Below are 26,751 nucleotides of genomic sequence, written 5' to 3' on the forward strand. Positions count from 1 at the left end.
CAGCTGCATGGCAAAATCAAAGGATAGCTTTTCAGAATCAGTCCTCTCCCTCCCCTCTGGGTATCTGAACTCAAGCCATCAGTTTTCCAGAAAGCTCTTCTGTTTGCCCACGAAGCCAGCTCATTGCAGGGTCCTTTACATTCTCACTTCATTACAGCAACATTTTTTTCTCTATTCTCAAAAAACTAAACTAATTTAGTCTCCATTGTTTAAAAATTATGGTTTGTTTTTAAAAGAAAAATATAGGAATAAAAGTTTTCTAGGTCTATGAGTAGTTTCTGAAAGTAATATCTCTTTTATTAATGTCTACAGGATTTGAAAGAGCTATTACAGCGAACCACATTACTCCATTATATAACTATTATATTATATAACATCTTTAATCAGAGTAAAATACAGTCATACTCTTGCTGGCACTTAATATTTTCCCATCTATATTCAAATTAATGAAGAAATAATAGCTGCCACCTCACTTAATGGCAGCCATGAATTAACATTGTAAAAGCTTCTTATATAAAATTTATTCTCTATTAGAAAAAAAAAAACCTAGCAGAAAATTTTTTTAACATTTGAAATAGCCATACTATATTGCCTGCTCTAAATGGTTTAGGCCTTCAGAAGTTTTTTCAGTTTTCATTCTTTCTTTCCCAGTTTTGGTATTCAATTCTAGTAAATGTCACAGCCGAAGAGTTCCAGGCGAAGCGCAATACTTTGGTTCCATGTTTTAGGAATGATGCGGATAAATCTGGAAATGATGGGTGGGTTAAAAAAGTTCTTCGCATGTCCTTTGGTATTACTATTTCCTTCAAAGATCTGAAAGACAAACATGACAAAAAACTGTCAACATCTGCATCATGGGCATTCATGTTTCATACTCATTTTTAAAAAATTCTCTTATACCAAAGTCAATCATCAATTATTATTATTATTATTATTATTATTATTTTTTTTTTTTACCATTATCAGTAAGTTACTAAACCACAAGCCAGAAAGAGGGGCACAGAGGGAACCTTAACCACTTGCCAATTTGGCCCGGAGCAGCCCTTAAAGATGCTCCTTTCTTAATGATGGGTATCAAATTAGGAAAAATAAATAAACCTGACATGAGGGTTTGTAAACTTCTTCTGTAGCTTCTTTGTTGCCATGTGACCTTGAAGAAGTTGTTACAGTCCCTTGCACACCATTGCCTCATCACCAGCGTGAGAGTAACAAAGGCTTTTCATCACACAAGTTGTACAGGTTTGAAAATGTCGGTAAATACATGGCAAGTACCTAGTAAGGGTCATGTGGTGGGTGCCAATAAATAACTTGCTGTCATTGACATTTAAAATAAATATGACCCTTGAGGCTTTTATTTTTCTTTTTGGTGTGTGCTTCTCCTCGACTGTTCATGTTTGTTTTCATTTTCACCCACAGGAAGTTCCCTGAGATTTGCACGAACAGCAGGGACAAGTCATCATCTCTTTATGACAGCGGGGTTTACCCTGGTGTGGGGATAGCCTGCTATAACAAGATAAAACGCACTGCCAGTGGTTTTAAAGGGAGGAAGGGCACAAAGTTATTCAGTGCCGAGCATCAATTAGAATTAGAATTTAATATGTCCCCCTCACTGGGTTGTGTTTCCTACTAGTTTTAGCCCATTTCCCTTTCCGGAGTCACTAGGCACATTTCCTTGGCCTGACTTGTGGTAGAAGGTAGAGGGACTTAGGAATGTAATGGAGTAGTTAATTTCACCAGAAGAGCAGTCTTCCCAAATGTTTTCTGTTTAATAGCAACATGACACACAGAGGCTGGTGGGCTCGGGCATCCGATTTACTACAAGCAACAAATCTACCTGCAGCAATGCTTTTTTTTTTATTATTTTAGCAGGAGCTTCTCTGGGTAGGTTCACCGTCTTTCCCAGTCAGAGATCATGAACGGCACACTGCATCTCCTGGCATTTTGTCCCTCACCATTTCACTTCACAGGGGGGCTAAGTCAGAAAGGTTATACAAACGGGCCCTCTGCGAAGAGCAGCCCCCTGTAGAATGGGGGTCCAGAAGACCAGGGGGAGTGGTACATAATCAGCATCCTCAGATTCGAGATGCTGCTCTGGGTCTCGCTTTGCCAACCTGGCGCCCTGTACCTTGTCCACCATGGAGGATTTCTGTCTGTAGGGCTTCCAATCCACGCCCTGGTCACTGTACTGGATGCTGTAGCTCTTCACGTACATTTCAGAGGACAGAGACTTACAGCCCTGTGTGACAATGGCAGTTATCTTCTTGACTTTGAGCAGATCGACTTGTAACCACTGTTTGTTGTTATTTGCCTGTAAAACAAAACAGAACACAGAGACGAGGAAGAGGCTGAGCCTTTTTCTTTGTTAAGATCGGGATGTTTAGAGATGCACAAAGCTTTCCCATTTGCTTCCTCGGGAGTCACTGTCTTTTAGAAGTCTTCCCTGTGATTTCTTGTTTTCTGTTATGGATCGTGATGGGGGCGGGGGCTAAAGAGAGAGGAACAGAATGTGTATGGACAGGGGATGGCAGTGCTGAAGGGAAATGATTGAGAACAAAGTACAATGACACATATGTATGAAAATGCCATAATAAAACCTATTACTTTATATGCCAACTTAATAAATTTAATTTCTACGGATGGATTCCATATCATATACAACCATTATATGCTTTCATAGGTCCCTTGCTGTTCTAGGGTGAGAGCTTACTTAGCTTTTCCCCTGATCTTCGTAGCAATGTTTATATAGCTGCTACATTAATACTTAGACTAATTTTACTTGAAACAAAAAGAATAAATTTCCAAATTACCTGAAAGCCTAAAATATTTACTATCTAGCTCTTTGCAAACTGCCATCCCTTCCTGTTTTAAATCAAAGCTAGACCAAGAACCACAGGGAAGCTGTGTGACTTTCCTTTGAGCCATGGTTAGAGCTGCTTTTGATTCTGCAAGTCATGCTAGACTGTCACACCAGGGACTTGAGAATCTAATGCCCCTGCATTAGCCGCCCCCACAGTAAGTGGTCATTGTTTGTTTCTGGAAGGCAAGAGAACACCATTTATACGGTTGCTGTCACCTTGGCTTGCCAGGCATTCACACGGCCCTGGGCATTCAGGCGGGCACGGAAGGGATCCCAGAAGTCTCCCCACCATGACTTTTTAAATGAAGATGCAGTGATTTGCTTGTTTTCTATCCTTCCATCTTCCAGGCCCAGTGGTGTGGAACATCCTGTCAAGTGGAAAGTAATGTGATTAATTACATAGCACTAATAGTCCTTGCATTGCATTTTGCAATAGAGGAGGCAAGAAATACTATTCCTAGGGAGACAGCAAAACAATCAAAACAAAGAACATTTGTTCAATTCAAGTGCAAATAGCACTCTGGTGCTACAAATATACTGGTCAATGCCATACTCACACCCATTTGACAGGAGAGGAGAGAGTACAACAAGACACAATAGCTTGCCCAATACAAGACAGTCAGGAGAACAGGAAACTGAGTTTAATGCCAGTATATCAAATACTGTATCCTAAGTATGGGTGCTCCCTTCTCCAGACAGTCATGGAACTATCCACGCCACATGTCCATGCCACATAATGACATTTCAGTTAATGACAGACCACACAGATAATAGTGGTCCCATTAGACAATGGTACTGATGCCTTGTGACATCATAGTTGTCATAAGCAACACATAACCTCTGTGTTTGTGATGGTGCCCATAGAAATCAACTTACTATGCTACTACATGTGTAGGGGTATAGTGCATACAATTATGTACAATTCATAATAGTCAATAATAAACTACAGTGCAACCACTTTGGTACTTACTATACTTTTTAATCATTTTTTAATGTGCTGCTTCTACTTATAAAAAAGTAGCTCACTGTGGAACAGTGTCATGTTATTATATCAAGAAATCACATTGAGTGACTTGCCTGCACTGTCTAGGTTTGTGTAAACAATTTATGATGTTTGCATGGTAACAAAATAGCCTAAGGATGCATTTCAAAGAACTGATCCCTGCTGTTGAACAATGCATAGCTGTACAAAAACACAAACAAATAAACAAAAACAAAAACCAGTTTCTGCTAACAGAAGCTGACGAGAAGATGTAGTGGGGCTTTGGATGCCACTGCTTGTTTTTCCTTTTCAAAATTCTGAGCACATATACTCTTTGGAATTTTGCCCAGATATAATCCGAGCATGGTAGGCAGCAAGGCTGACCTATTGGTGTAGGAAACCTAGCTAGTGAGCAAGGCTAGCTCACTACTTGCCTTAATACTACTTTGGTTTTTTTCCTCTGAAAAACACAGACAGTTGTTCGAAGCTATAGCTTGCTTTTTCTGTGGGAAAAAAAAAAATTCTAAAAGGAACATGTGCTGCTCCCTGTATAAGTTCAAAAAAATGGAGAAAAAAAGTAATGTTTATTATGTAGAAAATGAATGTTTTCAATAAATTAACAGACTTGAACTTCACATTTTAGGTTAGATAGACCACATGATAGAACAAAGCTATCACTTACACTATAACTATGGAAACAAAACTTCCATGACTTGTGGAACTGTTTCATGGAGTAATACCGCCTACACAAAATTTGCATTTTGTGTGGGCAGTTTTATACACTACTAGTATTGAGATACTGGTATTGGTACTATATATTGAGATACTGTCCAGATCCATATCTCTCACAAACGTCAAGTGCCGCATTATCTGCTTTGGTAAGAAACTGGTTCCAAACTTCAGGTGCTCTCTTCATGGTGAGGTGAGTCAGGGCTTCCTCCCCTACCTCAGGGGAGGATCCTGTAGCTTACAAGAGTATGACACAGCATCTAACTATACATGCCTTCACCTACTGACTTCTTTAGCAGTCAGCTGAGGCCTGGGTCAGTCAAGCGCTGGCCAATTGTTTTAGTCTTTTCCCTCAGAATGCCTGGCCAATGATAGTATTTTCTGTATGTGCCTGAAAGTTAAAAATACTGAGAAGCTTTGCTTCAAAATCTGAGAACAGTCAGTGGATCATTATTATGACTGATTCTTATGACCCAGATTTTATTAGATCACAAGCCGAATTTGATCCCTGAAAAAAAAAAAAAAAAATAGAAGCTTGAAAAGACTTGAGTACTTACACAGGGTTCAAAACAGAACACAGAGCACACTCATGGTTCAGAAATTTGAAATCAGGTTCAGAGTAAAAAACACTCACTGAACTCCAAAAATATTCCAGTGATGTGACTCCTTCATTAAAATCTGACTGTTCTAGGGGACTTTGAGTCAGACAGCTCTCACTGAAAATGGGCTGGTGTTCCAACCTAGACCATTTCCTTGCAAAGCCATGATGTGCCATGATGGTGCTCACGTCATCTAGACATCATTTAGTGAGGCATTGCTTACCTCCTGACTACTGGAAACAGGTCTAGTCTCTGTTTAGATCATATGGAGAGTATCCCTGATTGGAGCTTGTGTTTTTGCAAAGAATTTTCTGGAGCCTAAGTCATTGAAGGTTTCTAAGAATTCTAGTCTCCCACATCACTCAAATCTTGAGTCTTGGAGGGGCCATGAGAAAGTGGTGCTTCTTGCCCTTACCATTCACTTCACAGCCTTGCAGCTCTAACCGAAGGGCGGGTCTATTATAGGACTTTGTTGGGTGTATCCTAATGTATCTAGCCACAATAGGTGGATCCAACCGATTCTCCTTTATTGTAGAGGCATCTGAATTGCCAGCAAAATCCTGGAGGGAAAGGGGAAAGCATCAGTAACGATTCTCTATAAACACTGTATTTTAAAAAACCCCATCTAACAAGTTTTGTAGGGTTCTTTCATGAGAATTAAATCAATTCAATTTAGTTTGAAAAACTGTGGCTACTTCTACTTGAGGAAGCTGATGCCAATGCACTTTCCCCTATTCCCTCTGCTACAGTGAGCCAGAAACCCTGGACTACACAGAAAAGAAGCAAAAGAAGATGGGAAGATGGTCAAAAAAAGTAACCCAGAGATAAAGAGCAGTGAGGTCCTGGGGCCACCAGGCTTTCTGTTTACTTCAGATGTCCCAGGCTTAGAGATGAAGAAGGCAACAATCTCTCTAGATAACCTGCCAACTATCACAGAAAAAGAAACAAAACCCAGACACACTCCAGCACAGGAGTAACAGTTGTAATGAAGGGTTAGACTTGAAGGGTTCCTGGACCTGATGAGGAACTAGAACCATCCTAGGGTATTAGAGAAGGCCAAAGGAGGAGCCTAGGATGTTGTCTCTGCAGATCCTAATAAGGATCCCTCAGCTGGGCGGTGGTGGCACATCCCTTTAATCCCAGCACTCAGGAGGCAGAGCCAGGCAGATCTCTGTGAGTTGAAGGCCAGCCTGGTTTAGAGAGTGAGATCCAGGACAGGCACCAAAACTACACAGAGAAACCCTGTCTCAAAAACAAACAAACAGACTCCTCAGCATTGTTAAGAGAAGCCAGTGTGGAACTCTACTCCTCCCTAGCAGCCGAGAAAAATAATGCCGCCTAAGGTACCCAGTGAGAACCTGGACTCTGACCTGCTACCTGACAGTCACCAGACCTTGCCCCACCTCCCTTTCCCTGACTCAGAAGTACCAGAAAATGCCCAGCTAAAACGGAAGCCAAGAGTAGGCATCAGTAAGACTGAACACAATTGACAACAGAAGGAAATCAATAAAGGAACTGGTGCTTGAAGAAGATGAAAAACAAACCGACAAAACCACAGCAGGACTGACCCAAAAGTAAAAGAAGAGAAGAATTATGATATTAGAGATGAAACAGGCAGTGTTGCCACAGCCCCTGCAGATGTCGGGAGGACGTCCAAGGAGACAGTCTACACACATGACCAATAACTTAGAGAAAAGGGGCCAATTCATATTTTAAGAGCCTCAGGAAGTATCATTACTTGCCCAATATAAAATAGACAATCCAAATAATCTTCAAACTATTAATGAAAGAAATTGAATTAAAAATTTTTAAATTTCCCACAGAGAGATTTTTTCCAGGTCCTGGTGGGTTTGTGGGTGATTTCTGCCAAATGAAGGAATCAAACCCATTTTAGAAATCTCATCCTAAGCACGAAAGGGAAGAGAATGCTCCTTGATTTACTTTACAAGTTTTCTATTGCTGTGGTATTAAAATTAGAAACAGCACAAAACAATCAAACTACACACGGAAGTTCCTCACAAATACGCTTGTGAAAACAACTTTAAGTATGATATCAACTGTTCTCTGTGTTGTCTCTCCCGCTACTGGTTTATAAGCACCATAATTTAAGATTTTTAGTGATTTTGATCTAAGCTACATTAGAAATAGCCGAGATAGCAAAGGAAAAAGTAGCATATGGTAAATGTTTCACGTAAATTATCAATAGAAACAGATTCAAGGTGGTCGGTCTAAGGATGGCACACAGGCTCTCTGTATTTGGATATTTTTCTTTGGGAAGGAGGCTGGGAACAAGGGAATGATCTAGGACTCTTGGTTGGGCTCATGGAGGACCAGGCAGAAGTACACCAGTCCTCAGGCATGTCCTTTAAAGCAGCCTAAAAATCACACTGCCTCAGAGCCTCACTGAGTAATCATAATCGCCATAAGTTAAGGCATGTTAGATAAAAATTGAATAAAATATGACAGTAAAATCAAAACTCTTGGAGGGCGGTCTCTAGACAGGTTGTGTGCTGATCAAGGGCAGACACTGGTATATACCACCTGGCAGTACTTTGTAGGGGTGCTTGCTTAAATGAGTTGTTCCCCTCAAGTTTTGTGGAGATTTGAAGTTTTAGTAGCCCCATGTATCCTTTTCATTTGTAATATACAGATTTGTCACATATTGCCATTTTTACTTCCCAATACCCTCAGAAAACCATTCACATTTCAACCCCCCTGAAATATAATTGTAAAGGATACTGGAAACCCCAGGGTGAGTCTTAAAATTTAGACAGAAATATATGCACAAACCATCATGTTCTTTGTACTGTTCCCTCTGAAGATCTTCCAGTTGGTTTGGTCAGAGCTGTAAGCCACATGGAATTCCGTGATAAAGCAAGACTTTAGGTAGTGTTTAGCACCTTGGGTTTGTATCCCTGTGACTACAACTTCCTTCTGCATGTCCACCTGCAATACAGCCAAGTCAGTAAACAGAACCATCCTTGTTAGTGAGTCACACCTTGCCATAACCCATGCAATAATCAGCTTTCATTAGCATTGGACCATGCCCAAGTTCTTAGCGAACTCACACAATGGCAAGGTACAGTCCATAGTAGAGCTATGCGCATCCGGACTTGAGCGTCATTTGAGGCACTGGTATGCTTTACTTTAGGAAAGTAGTTGACAGCTTTGCCTGGGTTTTTCTTTCTTACATGGAAAATCACTAAAGCCACCTCTCAGTGTTGATATGAGGAAGCTCAGTGCTGAGAATGGTACCTAGCACCACGGAGTGCTCTTTCCTTTGACACCATTGCAAGAAATTACCAACTCACTGCCATTTTTGTCATAATAACAGTCAGTCTTCTCAAGTTAGTAAGACATACCTGGATCCAAGATTGAAAGGCAAAGTCTAATGTAGATTTCTCTATACTCCAAGCATTGTATGAGCCACCATTGTTTAATCGTGCTAATTTGGGCTCCCAATAACCTAAATTCAAAAAAAAAAAAAGGAAAAAAGGGAATTATGAATTAATTTATTTTTTGAGAGAAGGCCTTGTTATATAGCCTAAGGTAGACTCAAGCTCACAGTATTTCTACCTCAACCTTTGACTACCATGTCTAGCTTGAAGTGGTTTTTTTGTTGTTGTTTTGTTTTGTTTTGTTTTTTGTAATAGAAAAGTACCAATTTCTCAAGTAAGTTTAGTCCAGCAAAGAAGCAGATCCTTGGAGATCTGTTCTAAGTTAGGAGACTAGGCAGGTGGCATGGGCATGAGCTGCCAAGCCAGTCCTCAGTGATGAAACCTTGGCTCCAGACCATGTTTAGTCAGCTGTAAACCATCACCCACCCTTTCTTGCGCACAGGTCATGTTTGTGTTTTCTCAGTTCTGTTGATATGGCTACTGCTGAATGGGTCTACCAAAGAGGAAGATTTGGGAGGAATCTGTGGGAGCCTCATTATGCTCTTGATGATGACTTCTAGATCTCAGGAAGGGATTTGGGGCAGAATGAATAAATTTAAGAGATATTTTGATCATAACATTTCTTGACTAGATGAATGATTAGCATAAGCATTAGGACCATCTTTCCTGGATGATAAAACCCTGTGATTCTGGCTGGAGGGGTTATGTGTGTGAGGCAATCTAGGCAAGATAAATGGAGTTTGGGTAATGATCACAAGGTCATAAGATTAAGCTATTTACTTCCTGCCAAATCCCTGCAGAGTTATGGGCTGCCTAGGTAGAGATATCAGCAATGCTGAGTTCTTGGTGTTTCCTAGAGAAGACCCCCTTGGGAACTACACATCAAACGGAGTGGAAATGATAAGTATATTAATAGGATTTTATCTCCTGCCATACTTCTAGCTCTACCTGAGGAGAACCACAAATGGAGCTATTTCATTAAAGCTGTGGCAGATGGAAGCCTAGAGAGAGGAACTGGCCCAGGGTCAGGTTGTCATATATGGCTTTATGAGTTGCATACTGCACAGTGTAGGTATCGCCAGTTACTACTTACTCAGATGTCCTGAAGCCTTGATCTGTGAATCAGATATGATACCAGTGCTCAGTCCCATTGGCATCTTACATTCTATGAAAAACAAAAACAAAAATCAATAATTTTTGCTTAGAAAATATATATAACAAGAAAAACCTTCATGGTGAGAGATTGTTTTCATGTACCTTTCATCATAGTGACTTTAATATACCTGATTTGAAAGTGATAAGCACTCAGCGAGATTGGTGTTTATTAAAATAGTGACTACCACAGGAGAAAATAACTGGAGTCTTAAAAAATATTTTTAAGCTGATTTTTATCTGGTTGGATTTTAAAACAAATTATTGATATTAAGCACTATTATTCATAAGACTGTACTCTTGGTCATTGACCTAGAGATTACAAGATTATTTACATCTTACTCAAGGAAGGAAATGCCAGCTAATGGGTACGTGGATGTGAGCACAGTGTTTGGTAGTCAACAGATGATTGTCAAGACTTGATAATGGATGGATGGATAAACTACCTGTTACTACAGAGTCCTGGTTTCTCTTTCTGCAGTACTCTAGGAACTTGAAGATTTTCTTACATCTATTTTTCCCTTGGGTCAAAAATTATGAGGAAGCACACTTTCTATTGGCTACCCCAGTCATGAAATACTTGACCCATCTGTTAGGGTTTTATAGATAAATTGTTATGTTTTTAATGGCCAGAAAAAAGCCCATTTTGTCATTGTCACAACAGAATGATGAGAATCAGATATTTGCAAGAATCACATATTTGGAAATCGGAGACATTGTATTATCAGGCATCTCCTCTCCAGCAAATATCACATGGGTGATACCTTTGTCTATGATGAGAAAGGGTGTTTGCATGCCCGCCATCTGGTTTTCTCCAACCTCTGTGTCCAGGAGCCACCAGCCAGGCTTTGATGCCTTCATTTCAAGAGTTTTAAATGAACCTAAAATAGAGAGTGAAAGAAAAGTTATCAACGCGATGATGATGATGAGGAGGATGATCAAATTAATACCTCGGTGGAATTCCCTAAAGGCCTTACAGTCAAGAGACTCTGCAGAGGACAGTCTAAGAGTGATTCTTTCCTCCTGAGGCCATGACAGATAAAAAAGAATCTGACGATAGCTACAACACCAGCAAATCACAAAACTAAGGAAGGGAGGGACTCAGTCAGAATGCTTGCTTACAATTCACAACGCTCTAAGCTTGACCAAGAACCCTATAAACAGGGCACCCCAGTGCATGCCTCTAATCAAAGTGCTCAGAAGCAGAAGGAAGAAGGATCAGGGGTTCAAGGCCATCTGTCGCTGCTTAGGGATACATGGACTTTATTTCGAACAAACAAACCATCAAGCAGATAAATAACAAAAAAGAAATTGCTAAAAATAAGTCACCCAGATTAAAAAAAAAGCCTACCAGTCCTCCTTAAAAAGGAATTTTCTTGTATCTGAACATATTGTTATAAATTAGCCCCTATAAAATTCAAATACATAGTTTCAAGTTTCAAAATGACTTTGAATGACTTATCACCCAGCTTTATAATTATGTTTTCTTTTTCTTTTTAATATTTAATGAATAAAAATATCCTTATGGTTTCAAATTCTCTTGAAAGTGTATATACTTTGATGAAACATATATAAATTGTTTCAGAAAATGGAAAAGGTTTCTAAAACTTCTGTTTATTTGTATTGACACTTAATGCCACTCTCTTCCATTTGATTCTATACTTAAATTCTATTGACTATAATTTATAACCATGCCTCAGATAGTGAGTATAAATTAACAGCTGATAGCTAGCCATCTCAAACACAGTGAATCAGATCTCTCATGTTCCTTTCTGAAATTTGTTATTTTGGTTTGAAGATTTATGAAGAACATTAACCTTAGCTTCTCAGACCACCTTGCATGCTTATGCAATGAACCACTCTCTTGCTAACACTTGGTGAAAAGATGGCATGAATTTGGCCTGGTCCATTCTGCCTCTGAGATTAAACAAAACAGCTTTGTTTTTCTTCCCTAGATCTCTTTCTCCCTCTATTGAGTAAGACAGACTCGTCTGGACCTCCATATCAATATATGAGACCAATTCATACAATGACTTATGCACCCTAACTCCTGTGAAGGGGTTGCCTTTCATTAGTTCCTCAGTATGTGTGGGAGGGCAGCTGCTTGCAAGAGATTCAGAATCCTGGGTCTTCTCCCTGTGATCTATACTTTTGCAAAGTCTCTGAGAGTAAAGTCTCAGTAGATGTGCATCTTAACCATTGTCCTGGGTTCTTCCATGGCATCTCACCTTCATAAACCCATTCACTAACAGAGTCCTGGGTTTGTCTGTGGTATCTCACCCTCATAACCCCATTCACTAACAGAGTCTTGGGTCCGTCTGTGGCACCTTGCCCTCATAACTCCATTCACTAACATATTTCCCTACAAACAACTCAGTGACAGAACAAGAGTCTTTCCCGATGCTTCCCATCTCTTTAGGCCTACATTAATCATCTCACTGTCACGTGAATAGTTCCAAATACCTCTGTTAGTTTTTACAGTCATTAAAAGGATCTTGCTTTCCAAACAGAGTCGTGAATCAGTTCGAGATCATGATTCCCAGAATTACTTACTCAAAAAGGCTAGAGTGAAAGTTTCTGAAGTGGAATTCAAGAATCCAGAAGAGCTCAGTTTAAGTTTCTAATCAACCTCGCAACAGCATTAATTTGTGCCTTGGTAAGTTATTTGTCATAGACTGAGATCTGATTCTTATGGCACACAGATGCCCAGGAGAAACTGCATGGGGCACAGAATCTCTGAAGACCCAAATGGGGTCACAAATCTGTCTTATGAGATGCCTATACATAGCTCATAGGAGATCTGGGTTGTGCTCTGTATGTATATCACATAGAAACAAAGCTTTGCCTTGGCATCTAGATCAGAAACTTCCCTTCAACAGTAGATGTACAAAGAGACAAGAAGAGGAAGTTACAGGTGCCCTGTCCTGCTATTTCTTAGCAGGGACCTCTTCCATTTGCCCAGATCTTTACCAGGCAGAAGGGGCCAGACCCCTAACTGGTGCTGTTTGGTGCTATTATCCAGCAGGGTCTGGCCATGGAAGTGAACCACATGAATGTCTTGGGAGCCGCCCATGTTCAGCAGGTGGAGCCTCACCCACTCTTGCTCGTACATTCTCAGGCCAGGCAGGTGGTAGATCATCCCATTGATGGCTGAAATGAAAGAGAGCTGCAATCAATTAAAAACTTGAATGCACAAGGAGGAGACGGGTAAACCACCCACTCGCCACCCATCTTCCTCATTCCTAGGCCTAACCAAGTAGAGAAAGGGCCCTTCATGGTTTCATAGAACCAATACCAGGCTGAATTAGAACTTCCAAATCAGTAGGCTACTTCACAAACATCTACCAAAGTGGGGGGTCAGTTCATTATGGAACAGTTTTTTCTCTTTTTCCCACAGATTTTGTCCCTTTCCTGCTTAACGCTTTGCCCATTTGCCCTTCACATTGATAGTATAAGTATCCCTTTGCTGCTGAAAAATGAAAAGAGCAGATAAAGAAAATCCCTGGGTAACAGTGTGTCACACTCTCCTTGGTATGACTGTTCCTCTACTCACCTCCCAGGCACAATCTAAGATTGCCATGCTGTATCTACCTTCCCTTTAGCAAAATAGGTGAATTTTGTTTGTTTTAGATGGGGTCTTGGTGTATACCCCAGGCCAACCTGGAACTCTTTCTTTAGCTCAAAGTGACCTTGAACTCAAGGTCTTCTTGTCTTACCGGTGGGCACAATACCACTGTGTGTGTGTGTGTGTGTGTGTGTGTGTGTGTGTGTGTGTGTGTGTGCTTAAAGCACCTGATAACCTCAGTCACCTTAAAAACATAACACACAACACACACACACACACACACACACACACACACACACACACGCACACACTCACAAATTAATGATAAAGCCTGGTGCTACCAAATACTTCACTTGAAAAGAAGCAAGGGAAGAATTCTCTTCCCCTTCAAGGGATTGCTGTAGGATTTCAGAAACCAGTCAAAAAAACTTTTGGAGGGGGAGGAGGTGAAATTATTTTGACACTTGTCAGATCATATCAAGCCTACCTACATACTTGAACATCAGCTCTCACCCCCGTGCTTCAGTTTCTGTTAAAGAATTAGATGTTGTAAGAGAGAAGGACATTGGGAGTGATCATTATGTCATTATTATTAAGCAGCTGCACCAGAATATGGGAGTGGAGACTTTCAACAGAGATGCTCAATGGACATTTGATAGATGGAGATGAATATGAAAACTGTTCATTTATTCACTATTTCATATAATTCCTAAGCACATGCTATAAAAGCCAGGCACTAAGCTAGGGCCTGGGGAACTCCAGAGGTCTGCTTGTCAAATACCCTGATAAATATTACATATTGGTATCACCAAATGTCCAAGAATTAGACAGCAATGTGTTTAGGACCAAAGTTACAATAAGTGTATATGGCTTTTTTATTTTTATTTTTATTTTTTTATTTTATTTTATTTTTTTTGAGGAAATCAGGGAGCATTTCCTAGAAGATGCTCCTCAAGCAAAGGGCATGGCCAAGAGACAGCTCATCTGATTCTGTAACCTGTGCTGTCTTATTAGGCTGAGGGGGTCCCTAAAGGGTACTTTCTGCTCATTCAAGTAAACTTCAGGGCTGAGAAGCCTAGATATGGGAGAAGATAAGGAAAAGGAAGGGAAGACCTCAGGACAGGAATTTATGTGACCTGGTGAGGTTTAATCAGAGAGCAGATTAAAGTTAGAGGAAAAATACCGTAAAACTCATGAGAATTCTTCACTTCTGGAGATTCAATTCTCCATGACCTTTTGGACTTTTCATAGTACCAACTCTTTTTTTCATCGAAGACCATAAAGAGTAAGACAAATTCCCTCATGTCCATAGGCAGGTTGCTCTCTGGGTGAAGTGTTCCTTTCTGGCAGATCAGAAGGGGACCGATCAAGCCCGAGTGAATGTCTCTCTCCTGAAAGACAAGAAGAGCAAACTGCAAACACTTTCCTTCCATCTGAATATTTTTTTTTCTGTTCTGACGATCATGGTTCTTACACAAAAGGAAATCTCATCAAACTTGAAGATCAGTAATGAATAAGTCTGGACAGTTAACCTTTATCTGAGCAATAAGAACAACATTGACTACCAAATGGATACCATTTATTGAGCATCTATGCTGTATTAAAGGCTCTGCCTATAGTAGCTCATTTAACCTTGACAGCTATCCCATATGGCAAATGGAAATACATTCACTGAACATGTGTCTACTAACCTCCCCACACTCCCTTCCTCCTCTCCCTCTCGTTTTGGTACTGGGAAGGGTCCAGCCTCTTTTTATTTTCTTAAAGTCAGGAGGAGCTCACTAAATCACTCAGACCATCCTTGAAAACACTCTGTGCCAACCCGTCAGCCTCCTGAGATGCTGGAATTACAGATCTTTGCTGCCATGTACAGCTCCTAGTTTATTCTTTAATTTTAGAACCTGAAGTTAAGGAAGGGCAAATCATTTTCCTAGTGCTCCTGTAGTGACAGATGTGTATTTACACCCAAGCCAAGAAGTACATGTGTTTGGGGAGGGGTGGGTGTCAATGGTGGAGTATCTGTGAGCACATGGGAGAACCTGGGTTTGGGGAGGGGTGGGTGTCAATGGTGGAGTATCTGTGAGCACATGGGAGAACCTGGGTTTGGTGCTCAGTATTGAAAATAGCATCAAACATCACCACCAACAAATAAGAAAGAAACTGAGTCTGTGCTTTCTACTACCCCGCCCCCCAAAACAAAGGACTCTCTTGCTCTCTCTTCACTGAAAAACACATGTGTATTTACTATATGAAGCATGTTGTTTTAAACAACACATATATTGTAGAATGATTAATGAGGGATCTTTGAATTTTCAGCGAACAGCGTTTAAAAGCTTATAAATACTCTTCCAAAAGAATTTTGAGAGTCAAAGCCTTCTGCTGCACCCAGAGGGCCAGCTGGGTCAGTGTAGGGTATGGTAGGGAACTGCATCCTCTATGACAGGGTAGCACAAGGGCTGGGTGGCCAGGTCTTGTCCCTTCACCCTTGCCCATGAGGCTAACTCAGCCTATGCTGGGCTGTGTCTGGGTGTCTGGTCGCCAAGGGGTGCAGGGAGGTAAGCAGAAGCTTGATACCCGCATGGCAGCCCCAGACATTTGATGTCTGGCTACCTTTCCCCAGGAGTGCCACCAGTGTTCAGGGGGTCCTAGATGGCCAGAGACAGGCACAGTATTTCTTGTAGCACTGGGTTCAGGAGGCTCCCCAGGGACCCCTCTGCCCTTGATATGGGCTGTGTGCCCTTGTTACTTGAGAGGCCTTTCACAGCCTGTGATGGCCTTGACCCACCCCCACCTGCCCCCAAAAAGTGTTGGAGACCTCTGGCACACCTGATCCTAGTAGAAATCAGCCTAAACCACTCATTCAGGGACAAAGAGGAACCCCAGGAAACTTTCCAGATATCTTGCACTAGCAAAGAAACCTTTGAGGGCAAATCTGAACCCAAGCCGCCCTTTGCCTGGTGGAGGGCTGGGAGAAGGCTTTGTGTTTTGTTGGCTGTGAACCTGGGTAGAGTCCTCAGCCACCTGTGTTTGGGTGTCTCACTGTACAAAGGCCTCTTTGTCTGAAGGTCAAAAGGGGAAAGAAGGCAGCTGAGTGTCCAGTGGGGACTGCATGGATACAGGCTTCCTTCTGGGTTTCCTGGGTGCCCAAGGCCAGCCAAGAAGACAGGGGGTAGGCACAGTTTGTCATGATCAGCACAATTACTAGTTTGCCCAGAGAAACTAATTGTTCCCACCTTCCTGTGGGAGTTGGACAGGATGGAATGTGTCTGGATTATTCCTCTGGGAACACCACGACCTCCTCCCTGTGCCCTTATTTAACTTAGAACAGGGATGACTTCTTATCACATTGTCCTTTATTGGCAAAGGCTACTCATTAAGTAACACATTTAATCTCCCCGTGGCCTAAGCAGAGCAGGGAAAAAATTTCCTCCTTAAACTCCCAACCCCAGCATGCAATCTGTGCCCACACGGTTGGCTCAGTCCTTTCCTGTACCCTCCCTACCTCCTGGAGACCCCCAAAGCCTGGCTTAAGACTACCCTACTTTGAAATTGCAAACAGTTCTTTGTAAGCACACTTAGATCACTCACTTATATAATCCCCATGATGTCCACTGAAGGGACACTTTTCTCAGTGCTTCATTCGATGAAGTGTGTGGAGAATCCTTGGCAATGGCAGCCATACTGTGAATGACAGCCTTGTCACATGTCCCATACAAAGCATAGGAGGCTTTTTTTGTTTTGTTTTTGAGACAAGATTTGTCTACATAGCCTTGGCTGTTCTCACTCTATAGTAGGCTGAACTCACTCTGTAGACCCAGGCTGGCCTCACAGAGTCCCACCTGCCTCTGCCTCCTGAGTACTGGATTCAAAGGTGTGTCCCACCACCCATCAGCCTGTAGGAGAGACTCTTAACAGGAAACATTGAACTGTGGCTATATGGTGAGGGGAGAGATCAGAACTTGAAACCTACCACATTGACTGCAGAGTAGTAGGCCCAAGCCCGGCATGCAGAGCCAGGGTTCTCTGGGCCGGAGCGCTCGGTGGCATGCCATACATACGTATAACTGCTATTGGGCTGGACAGCATTGTCTTCCTGAAACCATTCAGGAGAGTCATCATCATAAGTCTTTCCCTCGGAAGACTTTTCATAGGAAAGTCCATGGGCATGAAGAGAATATGGTCTGGATGCTAAATTTTTAAAGCGAACCTAGGAAGAAAAAAAAAAAAAAAGAGTGTCCCACAAATGTATTAACATACGAAACCAAAACTTGTCAGCACTATAGGCTGTGGCAGGAAGTTATGATATCAGTTAAGGTGTACTGGGTGCTTATAACTGCAAATTAGTTTATGCATATTACTTGATTTAATGCAAGACCCAAAGTGAAGAACTCAAGCAACTGTTGATAAAATCGTGGGCTAAAAGAAGTTTTTCCGGGTTGGGGATTTAGCTCTGTGGTAGAGCGCTCGCCTAGCAAGCCCAAGGTTCTGGGTTCGATCCTCAGCTCAAAAAAAAAAAAAGAGAGAGAGGGAGAGAAAAGAAGTTTTTCCTCCTTTGGGTTATTCTCTCAGATCATTTATCACAACAACAGAGCTGACTAACCCCGATTTCCATTGCCTTCTGTGTTGGATTGATTGGTTTTGCTGTGTGGGGAGTTCAAGGCCAGGATCTTGCATATCACATGCTAAGTAAGTGATTAATTACTTTTTACCCACTGAGCCATTTCCCCACCCCCTGGGTGCCTTTTGAAAAGGAACAAATGGTCATTAGCAAATTGGCAGATACATACCCGCACAGGTAAAAGGTTCTGTTTTTGGACATAGAATACTCTTTAGATGCAGGACATTTTTCCTGCGTTTTGTTTACTGTTACATTGTTTTCTTTGTTTGATATGAAGGATAGAAGAACTGGATGCAGGGTTTTGAAACCAATTAACGACAAGCTTGGTAAAATACTTAAACTGGCTCACCCTTTTAGGGCAGAGAGACATCTTTCCTTTCTGGTTTCCTTTCACTTCCCCATATTGCCTCTTACAAAAAGCATGTTTATAAATTACTATCCTGGCTGCCACTGCTTCTGCCATGGAACATGGATGGATCATTTTCCATGTTAGCTCAAGACAGGCTGGTGTCAGCTAGGAACTCCAGTGCCACCTCGTCCAGATTAAACGTTTTCAGGATTAAAAAGTCTAAGTTTTTTTTTTTTTCTAATCTCAAAAACTGTCAAATAGCCAAGCAGTCTTTGGTGGAAAAGTGCAGTCATTTATTAATTCTGGGAAGCAAGCTACCTGTAGTTTTGATGTCTCCACAACGTGGGCTCTGTGGCAAATTCCTGAAGATTCAGAGGGTTCAAGTGATGACTTACTTGGATCACATCGCCCACTTCAGCTCGGATAACAGGACCGAGAATACCAAGATGCTCCTCATATTCCCCCTGAGGATCACGTCTCGTGAAAGTACTGTCAAGGTATTTTCTGAAAACAACTTTCTTGTATGTGGTGTCCTTTGGAATGCCATCAGTGTCTTCATGGTCCATCTCACTAAAATGACAGCAAAAGCATTTGTTTAAAAAAAGGAATTAAAGACTGTTGGAAAAATCTAGGAGAGATGGCTCAGTAGTTAAGAGCACTGGCTGCTCTTCCAGAGGACCTAGGATTGGTTCCCAGCACCCACTGTGGGCAGCTTATAACTACTTGTAACTCTAGTTCTAGGGGATATTCTGGCCTTTGAGGGTGCCAGGCACACACACAGCTCAGATACATACATTCAGGCATTCATATATGCACATAAAATAAAAATCAAAAGTTTAAAAAGAATTTAGGAAAGAATCTGTTTGGTAACCAGCATAGAATATTTAATAACCACTTCATGTATAAATTAATGAATATATGTAAATGAAAACACAGGTGACTACATATGTTTTAATTTCCAGCTCAAATATAATTTCTTAGGTAAGATTCCTGGATCTCTTGGACTAGGTCAAGTATTTCACACACACACACACACACACACACACATATATATAATTATTGTTGTCTACACAGTAAATTCTTATAGTATTTTTATAGTATGTATAAAAGTTATATAAGACATGAGAGATCTATTAATGTCTTGCCACTAAGGAGTAAGTCCTGTGAGGTCAAGTATTCTTCCCAGCCTGCTCATGATACTTTCTCCAGTTCTTAGCATGTTATTTGGCATACAGAAGGCAGTTAATATACTTTTGTCAAGTACCTAAATTAATAAACAAATATAACAATATAGTTTTTAACTATTTAGTGTAAAAAATTTTGACACCAAAGACAGACTAAATCATTCAGTGGTTAGTGCCAGAGCTGGGGCTGCCAGATGATGATCAGCTAAACCAGACGATCGCATCGCCCTCATAAAGACACTTGGATAGATGAATGTCTTTTACCCTGAGTGGCCAGTCTTAGCTTTGATTTTTATTAAAACATATTACCCCCTAAGCTTTTAGACACTGGCCTGAGCAAAGACTTTCATGAGAGGACTCTCGAATTACAGGTAATAAAACACAAATGGACAGATGGAATTCCGTTCATGCAATATCAGACTGAAGTTTATGCACAACAGAGGAAATAGTGAAGAGAATTAAGAAACAATCTATATGATGGGAGAACACATATTGATAAGCATGTATCTGATAAGGAAGCACTATCTACAATATATAAGGAACTCAAACAAATTAGTAGCAAAAATATTGATTAATAATAGGCAAAGAACATGCATAAACATTAATAATTAGTAAACAAATATAGTAATATAGTAACATAAATTTTATACATAGTATATTTAAATTTTTGATATATTATCAAAAGACTTAGAAATTGCTAACAAGTGCATAAAATGCTCATATTAATAATCAAAAACTGAAAGTGAAAATCCCAAAGATACCGATTTTAATGTTAAGATGGTGATTATAGGAACAAGAGATAAGTGTTGATAAGCATATGGAGAAAAGGAAACCCTTTAAAACTGAAAAAGTGTGAATCTAAATTAATTTATATCACATTATGAAAAATAGTACCGAGGTTTCTCACAAAAATAAAAATAAAGCTGAATATACATTTCAATTTCTTTTCTTTTCTTTTCTTTCTTTCTTTCTTCCTTCCTTTCTTCCTTTCTTTCTTTCTTTCTTTCTTCCTTCCTTCCCTCCCTCCCTCCCTCCCTCCCTCCTTCCTTCCCTCCTTCCTTCCTTTCTGTTTCTTTCTTTCTCTCTTTTTTTTTTTTGAGATGGAGTTTCACTGGTAGGACGAGCTAGCCTAGAAGTTGCTACATTATATAGACCAGGCTGGCCTTGAACTCACAGAGATCTGCCTGCTTCTGCTTCCTGAGTGCTGGAATGAAAATGTGCCACAATGCCTGGCTGGAAATAACATTTTTTGGCAACAGAATTGAAGGCGAAACTTGTACATCAAAGAAATGGCTACATTATCACAGCATTATTTATAACAATATATGCCCCAAAGCATAATCAACCTAAGTGTCTATCAATGGATGAATGGATAAAGAAAATTACACACACACACAAAGAGAGAGAGAGAGAGAGAGAGAGAGAGAGAGAGAGAGAGAGAGAGAGGAGAGAGAGAGAGAGAGGAGAGAGAGAGAGAGAGAGAGAGAGAGAGAGAGAGAGAGAGGATACAGCCTTTACAAAGAGAAAAAATTGTTGTGTTGCTAAATGAAATGAGCCAGGCACAGAAAGACAAAAACTCACACAGACAGAGTGGTTACCAGGGACTCTGAGGGAAGCAGACTGGGAAGATGTTAATAAAAAGATACAAATTTTCATTTACAGAGCAAAAGTCACTGCAGGAGATCCACTATACAGCATGACAACTGTGAGTAATCATTCTGTAATATAGCCTTGAAAATTGGCAAGAGTAAGTTTTAAGGGTTCTCTAACAGGAAGTACATGTACGATGCATGTGTCCATTAGCCTGGGATACTTGCACGTGTGTTGAAACCCTCATATTTGGCACCATCCATCTATGCAAACAGCAGGAACTACAACAAAACTCGTGGTGCATGTCATGTGAAATCCTGCTGAGCAGTAGAATGAATTGGTAAAGTGTGCAATAACAAGGATGAATATCCGGAGAATTATGTGTAGTGGTGGAAAAAAGCCAGTTCCCCAAGATCACATGTGGCATGACACAATGGTCATGAAATGTCAAGATGACAGGAACAGAGATCTGACCAGTGACTGTAGTGTTAAGGAGGAGTATGGTGGGAGGGAGGTGGATGAAACACACAAGAAAAGTATGAGGCACGAGTATGTGTGTGTGTGTGTGTGTGTGTGTGTGTGTGTGTGTAAATGTTCTTTCTCATGACAGCAGCAAGGTCTATATACTGTAAACAGTATACTATAGTTTTCTAAGAGGCTACCATTGGGGGGAACCAGGTAAAACATTCAAGGAATATTTGTAATTTCTGACAACTGTGTGTGACCCCACAATTTTCTCAAAATAAAAAGCTTAATAAATTATAAATCCAATACATTATTCCTACAGATCTTTTCAACTCAGCAAGAGGCCAAAGGACATCAAATTCTCTTATAGACTCAAATCTCCCCAAGTGTATGGAAATAAGCCCCCAACTCATCCTTCAAATGCATAATAGCCATCTATCACAAAACACACGGAGTAGGCAGAACAAGGCTGCCAGCCCGAAGAGCCACTGTTAGGCCTGAGATGTAAGATTTTGAAGGAACTAGCTCCTATTATTTCTAGTCTGGGTAAAGGCTACAATCCTGTCTCATCTTAGAAATAGTCAGATAACTAGTTTATTCCCATGTAGTAACGGGCACTGCGTTTAAGTGAGAAATCACAGGGAAAAGCATTTTAAACAAGAATTCTAAAGAGGAATGCTAGCCACTCTACGCATAATTTGGGTGGATCAATCTCAAGGTACATTGTGTTTACCTACTATAATTACACTTCTAAAATATTAGCGTGGCAGCCTTTTTTAACCACTACAAGCTGTTTATGGTACACAGTCATCCAGATATATCCCAGTGAATCTGTAGTTGACTAACGATTCTTGCCCCATTCTTCTCTGTTTTCATCCCAGGACACAGGGCCCTGCCCAGAGTGGCTTCCACTCCTCAGTGATATTGAATTGAAATGATATTTAAAAAAAGGAGTAAATGGATCTCTTAGAAACTGCGGTTAGCAAGTCAGTGCAAATGGAGACATCTACATTAAAGTTTAGATTGGAAGCCAACCTCACATAAACCGTATTGGTTAGCAGATAACTATGCATAGGTAAAGGTGTGTGTTAGAACAAGAAACAGGGATAGGAGCATGGAAGAGGATGTGAGACAGGAGAGACTGATTTACCCATAGGATACCACAGACTTCCACAGTATTGGTTCTTTGTTTGCCTGGGTGTCATCTAAAGTGTAGAAGCTAATATTGGAAATGACAAAGGAAATATCACAGGCCCAGCTGAAACATGAGAATTAGACTATCTTTCGGCGGTGGTGGCGCACGCCTTTAATCCCAGCACTTGGGAGGCAGAGCCAGGTGGATCTCTGTGAGTTCGAGGCCAGCCTGGTCTACAGACAAAGATCCAGGACAGGCACCAAAACTGCACAGAGACTTAGACTATCTAAAGCCCAGTTTGTCCAAAATCATCTCCCAAGAACTGTTGTAGGTGACTTTCATGGCAGTGGTGGAAAAATGAGAATATAAAGAGAGAAAACTAGCCAAACCTTTGGGCAAATTTTGCATAATCCCAGGATATTTCTTCAGCAGCAATAAAATAGTATTGTTTGTTTCCACGATGGCCGCGGAGGTACCACGCTGCAATAGTATCAGGATTTCTGGAGGAGTTGATATCTGTCCTGGTGTCTGTCTTGTAGGGGTCATTATAGGACACATAGTCATCTTCAGCGTAATCATCGTCAATGCTTTCTAGCTCTTCATATGGAATAATTTCAATGTCATCTCCATCGACTCTACTGAGACCTACTACAACAAGAGGGTTGAACTCCTTTGACATAGAAGTGGTATTGAGTGTGGGTGATGGTAAAGGAGAAGGTATGTGAATGAGATCTGGATGGGTAAGAGTCTGGTTTGGTTCTGGAAGGGGTGAAAAATGACCAGAATCTGTTTTTGGTCTGTGGTTAAGAGGGGGGCTTGTCTGGATGAGGTCTGGAGAGAGGGTCACCTGACTGAGGTCCTTCGATAGGATTATCTCATCAAAGTCTGGAGAGAGGGTCATCTGATCCAAATCTGGAGAAAGGACTGTCTGATCATATTCTGGAGGAAGAGTCAAGAGGCTAAGGTCTGGGGTGGTCATCTGGGTGTTGTCTGGAGAAAGGGCCATTTGGTCCAAGTCTGGGGAGGAGGCCTCCTGGTTGTTGTCTGGAGAAAGTGGCACCTGGCCCAGGTCTGGGGAGGAGGCCTCCTGGTTGTCATCTGGAGAAAGTGGCACCTGGCCCAGGTCTGGGGAGGAGGCCTCCTGGTTGTCATTTGGAGAAAGGGCCACCTGACCCAGGTCCTCAGGGGAAGTCATCTGGTTGTCATCTGGAGAAAGGGCCACCTGACCCAAGTCTGGGGAGGAGGTCATCTGGTTGTCATCTGGAGAAAGGGCCACCTGACCCAAGTCTGGGGAGGAGGTCATCTGGTTGTCATCTGGAGAAAGGGCCACCTGACCCAAGTCTGGAGAAATAATTATTTGATCCAACTCTGGAGAGATGCCAAAGAGACTTAGGTCTGGGGATGGAATTGTCTGGCCATTTTCTGAAGAGAGAGACTTTTGACTTTGGTCTGGAAAGAAGGGTGTTTGACCAATGTCTTCAGGGTAGGATTCATGGCTTAGGTCATAATCAAGCCCCTGTCTGGGCTCTGGAAAAGGGGATCTGTGACTAGGGTCTGTGGTAGAGTGTGCTTGATCAGGATCTTGGACAGGAAATGTTGGAGAGTGTCCCTCCGGAGGCACTGACTGATACAGATCTAAAGGGGTATTCATCTGCCCAGGGTCATGTCGGGGGGTCTGATTATGGTCAGGAAGTGACCTGTCAATATTCGTTGAAGGATTCAGGCCTATGGCAAGAGTTGTTTCATTGGGATTGTGGGGTAACAATGAGTGATTAAGTCTCTGGTCTAAAAATGTGGTCTTGGCATCTCCTCTCAGGGGATGAAAGCCCCTTGGAGATAGAGGGCTATGGAATGCAAACTTCTTATCCTTCTTCTTCTTTCGTGTCCTGATGAACAACTGTCTTTTCTTTAAGTCACTGTTTCCTTCCTCCTGTCTGACTTGTGGAGATTTATGTCTAACTCCAGGAAACACTGGGAAGTCACCTGGCTTTCCTGTTGTTTTTGTAGGGGAGGTGATATTGTCCAAAGTCACTGTGATGTTCTGATTTTGAGGGCTGTTCGGTGACTTATCCACAGCTGTGTCTTCACTATTTGCTGGTATTATTTCATAACTACCCTTTTCAGAAGCCAAATACCATTCTCTATCCAAGAAACTGGATGAGTTCTTTGGTTTTAAGAGGAACAAACCAATAGGAATTTCCTCCCTGGACCTGGATCTGGGGTAAGTACTCTTTGGATTTGCATGCCTTGCAGTTTTACGGGCTGGTGATTTCATCTGAGGGAATCTATGCTTCATCAGATGGAGTCTTTCCCTCTTGGCTGTTTTATGCTTAGCCTGTTCTTGGCTCACCAATCCTTTTGCACCAAGGGGAAGTAGGTGAACCACCGTGATGTCTGATTGTGAATCATTCATATCATTTTCATAATATGAGCTGGAATGATGTTCTGTGGAAGGGTTGAGAACTGAGTTCTCATCTAAGCTGGTGAGGTCCTTCAGGAGGGTACCAGTCATGGCAGCTCCTGAGCCAGGAACGGTTCTTTGAGATTCTTCAAGGTTATTAGCAGGGATCCCACTAAAGTTTCTTGGAGAAGATTTTGAGTCATTAACTCTGTCTGATCTTGGAGAGATGAACTCAGAGCTGTTCTCTAAAGCAAGAGCAGTAAGATTGAACTCATCTTCCTCCTGAGTCAATGATGAGTTTCTGAACGACCTAATTCCTAGTGATGAAGCCAGTATATACTGGTAATCATAATCTTCACTGTTTATGCCAACCTCATTTTCTGTAGATTCATGAATTTTCCGAGTTGTCATGGATGTAGGTGCCAAAGGTTCATAAATCTCATATGAGTCTTCGTCGTCGTCATTCCGGATACATTTAACATCCCTGAATCTCAGCCTTAGGTTTCTGTGTCTTGGATTGGAATTCATGGTAGTTAACATCCACGTTCCTTCAAAGGAGAGACAGAAGAGAAGGTTGAAAGCTTAGGAAAAGTTACAAAAACACCAGGATCTGTTGAAGAAACAATTTCTAGTGAATTAAAAAAAATACTTATTTATTTTTATTTTTTGTGCATTGATGCTTTGCCTACATGTAGGTCTGTGTGAAGGTGTCAGATGTTAGAGTTACAAACAGTTGTTAGTTGGCATGTGGGCACTGAGAATTGAACCTGGGTCCTCTGGAAGAGCAGTCAGTGCTCTTAACCTCTGAGCCATCTCTCCTATTTTCTAGTGAATTTTAACCAGAGGTAGCCATGTGTGAGTTATGGACCAGGGTAGTCTATGAATGGTGAGTTACTGAGCCACAGTGACATAAGGAGAAAAACCAAAAATAGGGTGTTTAGGAATTTTTTAAAATGTAACTTGACATTGTTTTGATATCGAAACAGGATCATTGTCCTTATAGCCCAGGTATTTAACAGAACTTGGCATTAAAGCACTGGTCTGTGGAGATTAAGGAGAAACAAAGAAATCTTCAGTTTGGATTGTTTAAGAATTGCCATTTTAGAATCTATCAAGAAAAGAGGGGAAATTGGAGACAAAATGGACCTTGAAAGTCATTACCATCTGCTTAGTGGTACATTTTGTCTGAGACTTGGAGTTTGGGAGATGATGGTGAGGTCATCTTCCCACAAAGAAGGGATATTTAGGGGTTTCTAAGAAATAATGTATGTGGGACAGGGTAAGTTTGAGTCATTTTGAAAGTGAATCACGGACACACTGAGGGTGACCTGGGACATCTCCAATAGCAACCCCTTGTTGAGGACTAGGCACTGGGCACAACTTACAACTAGGAGCTGAAGCAATTGTAAAGGGCTGTCATGCTTTTCAGATGGGTGACTTCAGGCTTAGTCAGGGCAAGCAACCTGTCTAAAGTTGCAAAACACTGTGTGGCAGAACAGGATTTGAACTTAGGTCTTACATGCTAATGCTGTCTCTGAGACAGCCTCTAGAGCTTATCTAATGGCTAGATACCTGAAGGTGGGGTGGTCTCTAAACAGAAGTTGAAAAGTGGGGCTGGGGAGATAGTTCAGCTAGCACAAGGAACTGAGTTTGATCCTCAGAACCCATGCAAAAAAAAAAAAAAAAAAGTCAGGCATGGTAGCCCATGCTTTTAATACCAGCTCTGG

The 26,751-nt window shown here is 41.3% G+C and overlaps 1 protein-coding gene across 1 annotated transcript in view; it reads right to left on the minus strand.

Annotated features, from left to right (window-relative positions):
- Positions 1–244: 244 nt before the first annotated feature.
- The window catches only part of F5 (coagulation factor V), a 70,715-nt gene continuing 44,208 nt past the window's right edge, over positions 245–26,751 (minus strand). Inside the window, exons 13-25 of the mRNA XM_036202546.1 lie at positions 23,013–25,572; positions 18,645–18,819; positions 17,253–17,489; positions 14,466–14,673; positions 12,688–12,867; positions 10,482–10,598; positions 9,659–9,730; positions 8,530–8,633; positions 7,958–8,113; positions 5,583–5,727; positions 3,074–3,225; positions 2,126–2,308; positions 245–813 (exon numbers count right to left, since the gene is read on the minus strand). Coding sequence (XP_036058439.1) covers positions 667–813; positions 2,126–2,308; positions 3,074–3,225; positions 5,583–5,727; positions 7,958–8,113; positions 8,530–8,633; positions 9,659–9,730; positions 10,482–10,598; positions 12,688–12,867; positions 14,466–14,673; positions 17,253–17,489; positions 18,645–18,819; positions 23,013–25,572 — 4,436 coding nt within the window. The 3' untranslated portion in view covers positions 245–666. The remainder of the gene's footprint in view (positions 814–2,125; positions 2,309–3,073; positions 3,226–5,582; positions 5,728–7,957; positions 8,114–8,529; positions 8,634–9,658; positions 9,731–10,481; positions 10,599–12,687; positions 12,868–14,465; positions 14,674–17,252; positions 17,490–18,644; positions 18,820–23,012; positions 25,573–26,751) is intronic.

The sequence above is a fragment of the Onychomys torridus genome, chromosome 11 (assembly GCF_903995425.1).
Source record: "Onychomys torridus chromosome 11, mOncTor1.1, whole genome shotgun sequence".
NCBI classification, from domain to species: domain Eukaryota; kingdom Metazoa; phylum Chordata; class Mammalia; order Rodentia; family Cricetidae; genus Onychomys; species Onychomys torridus.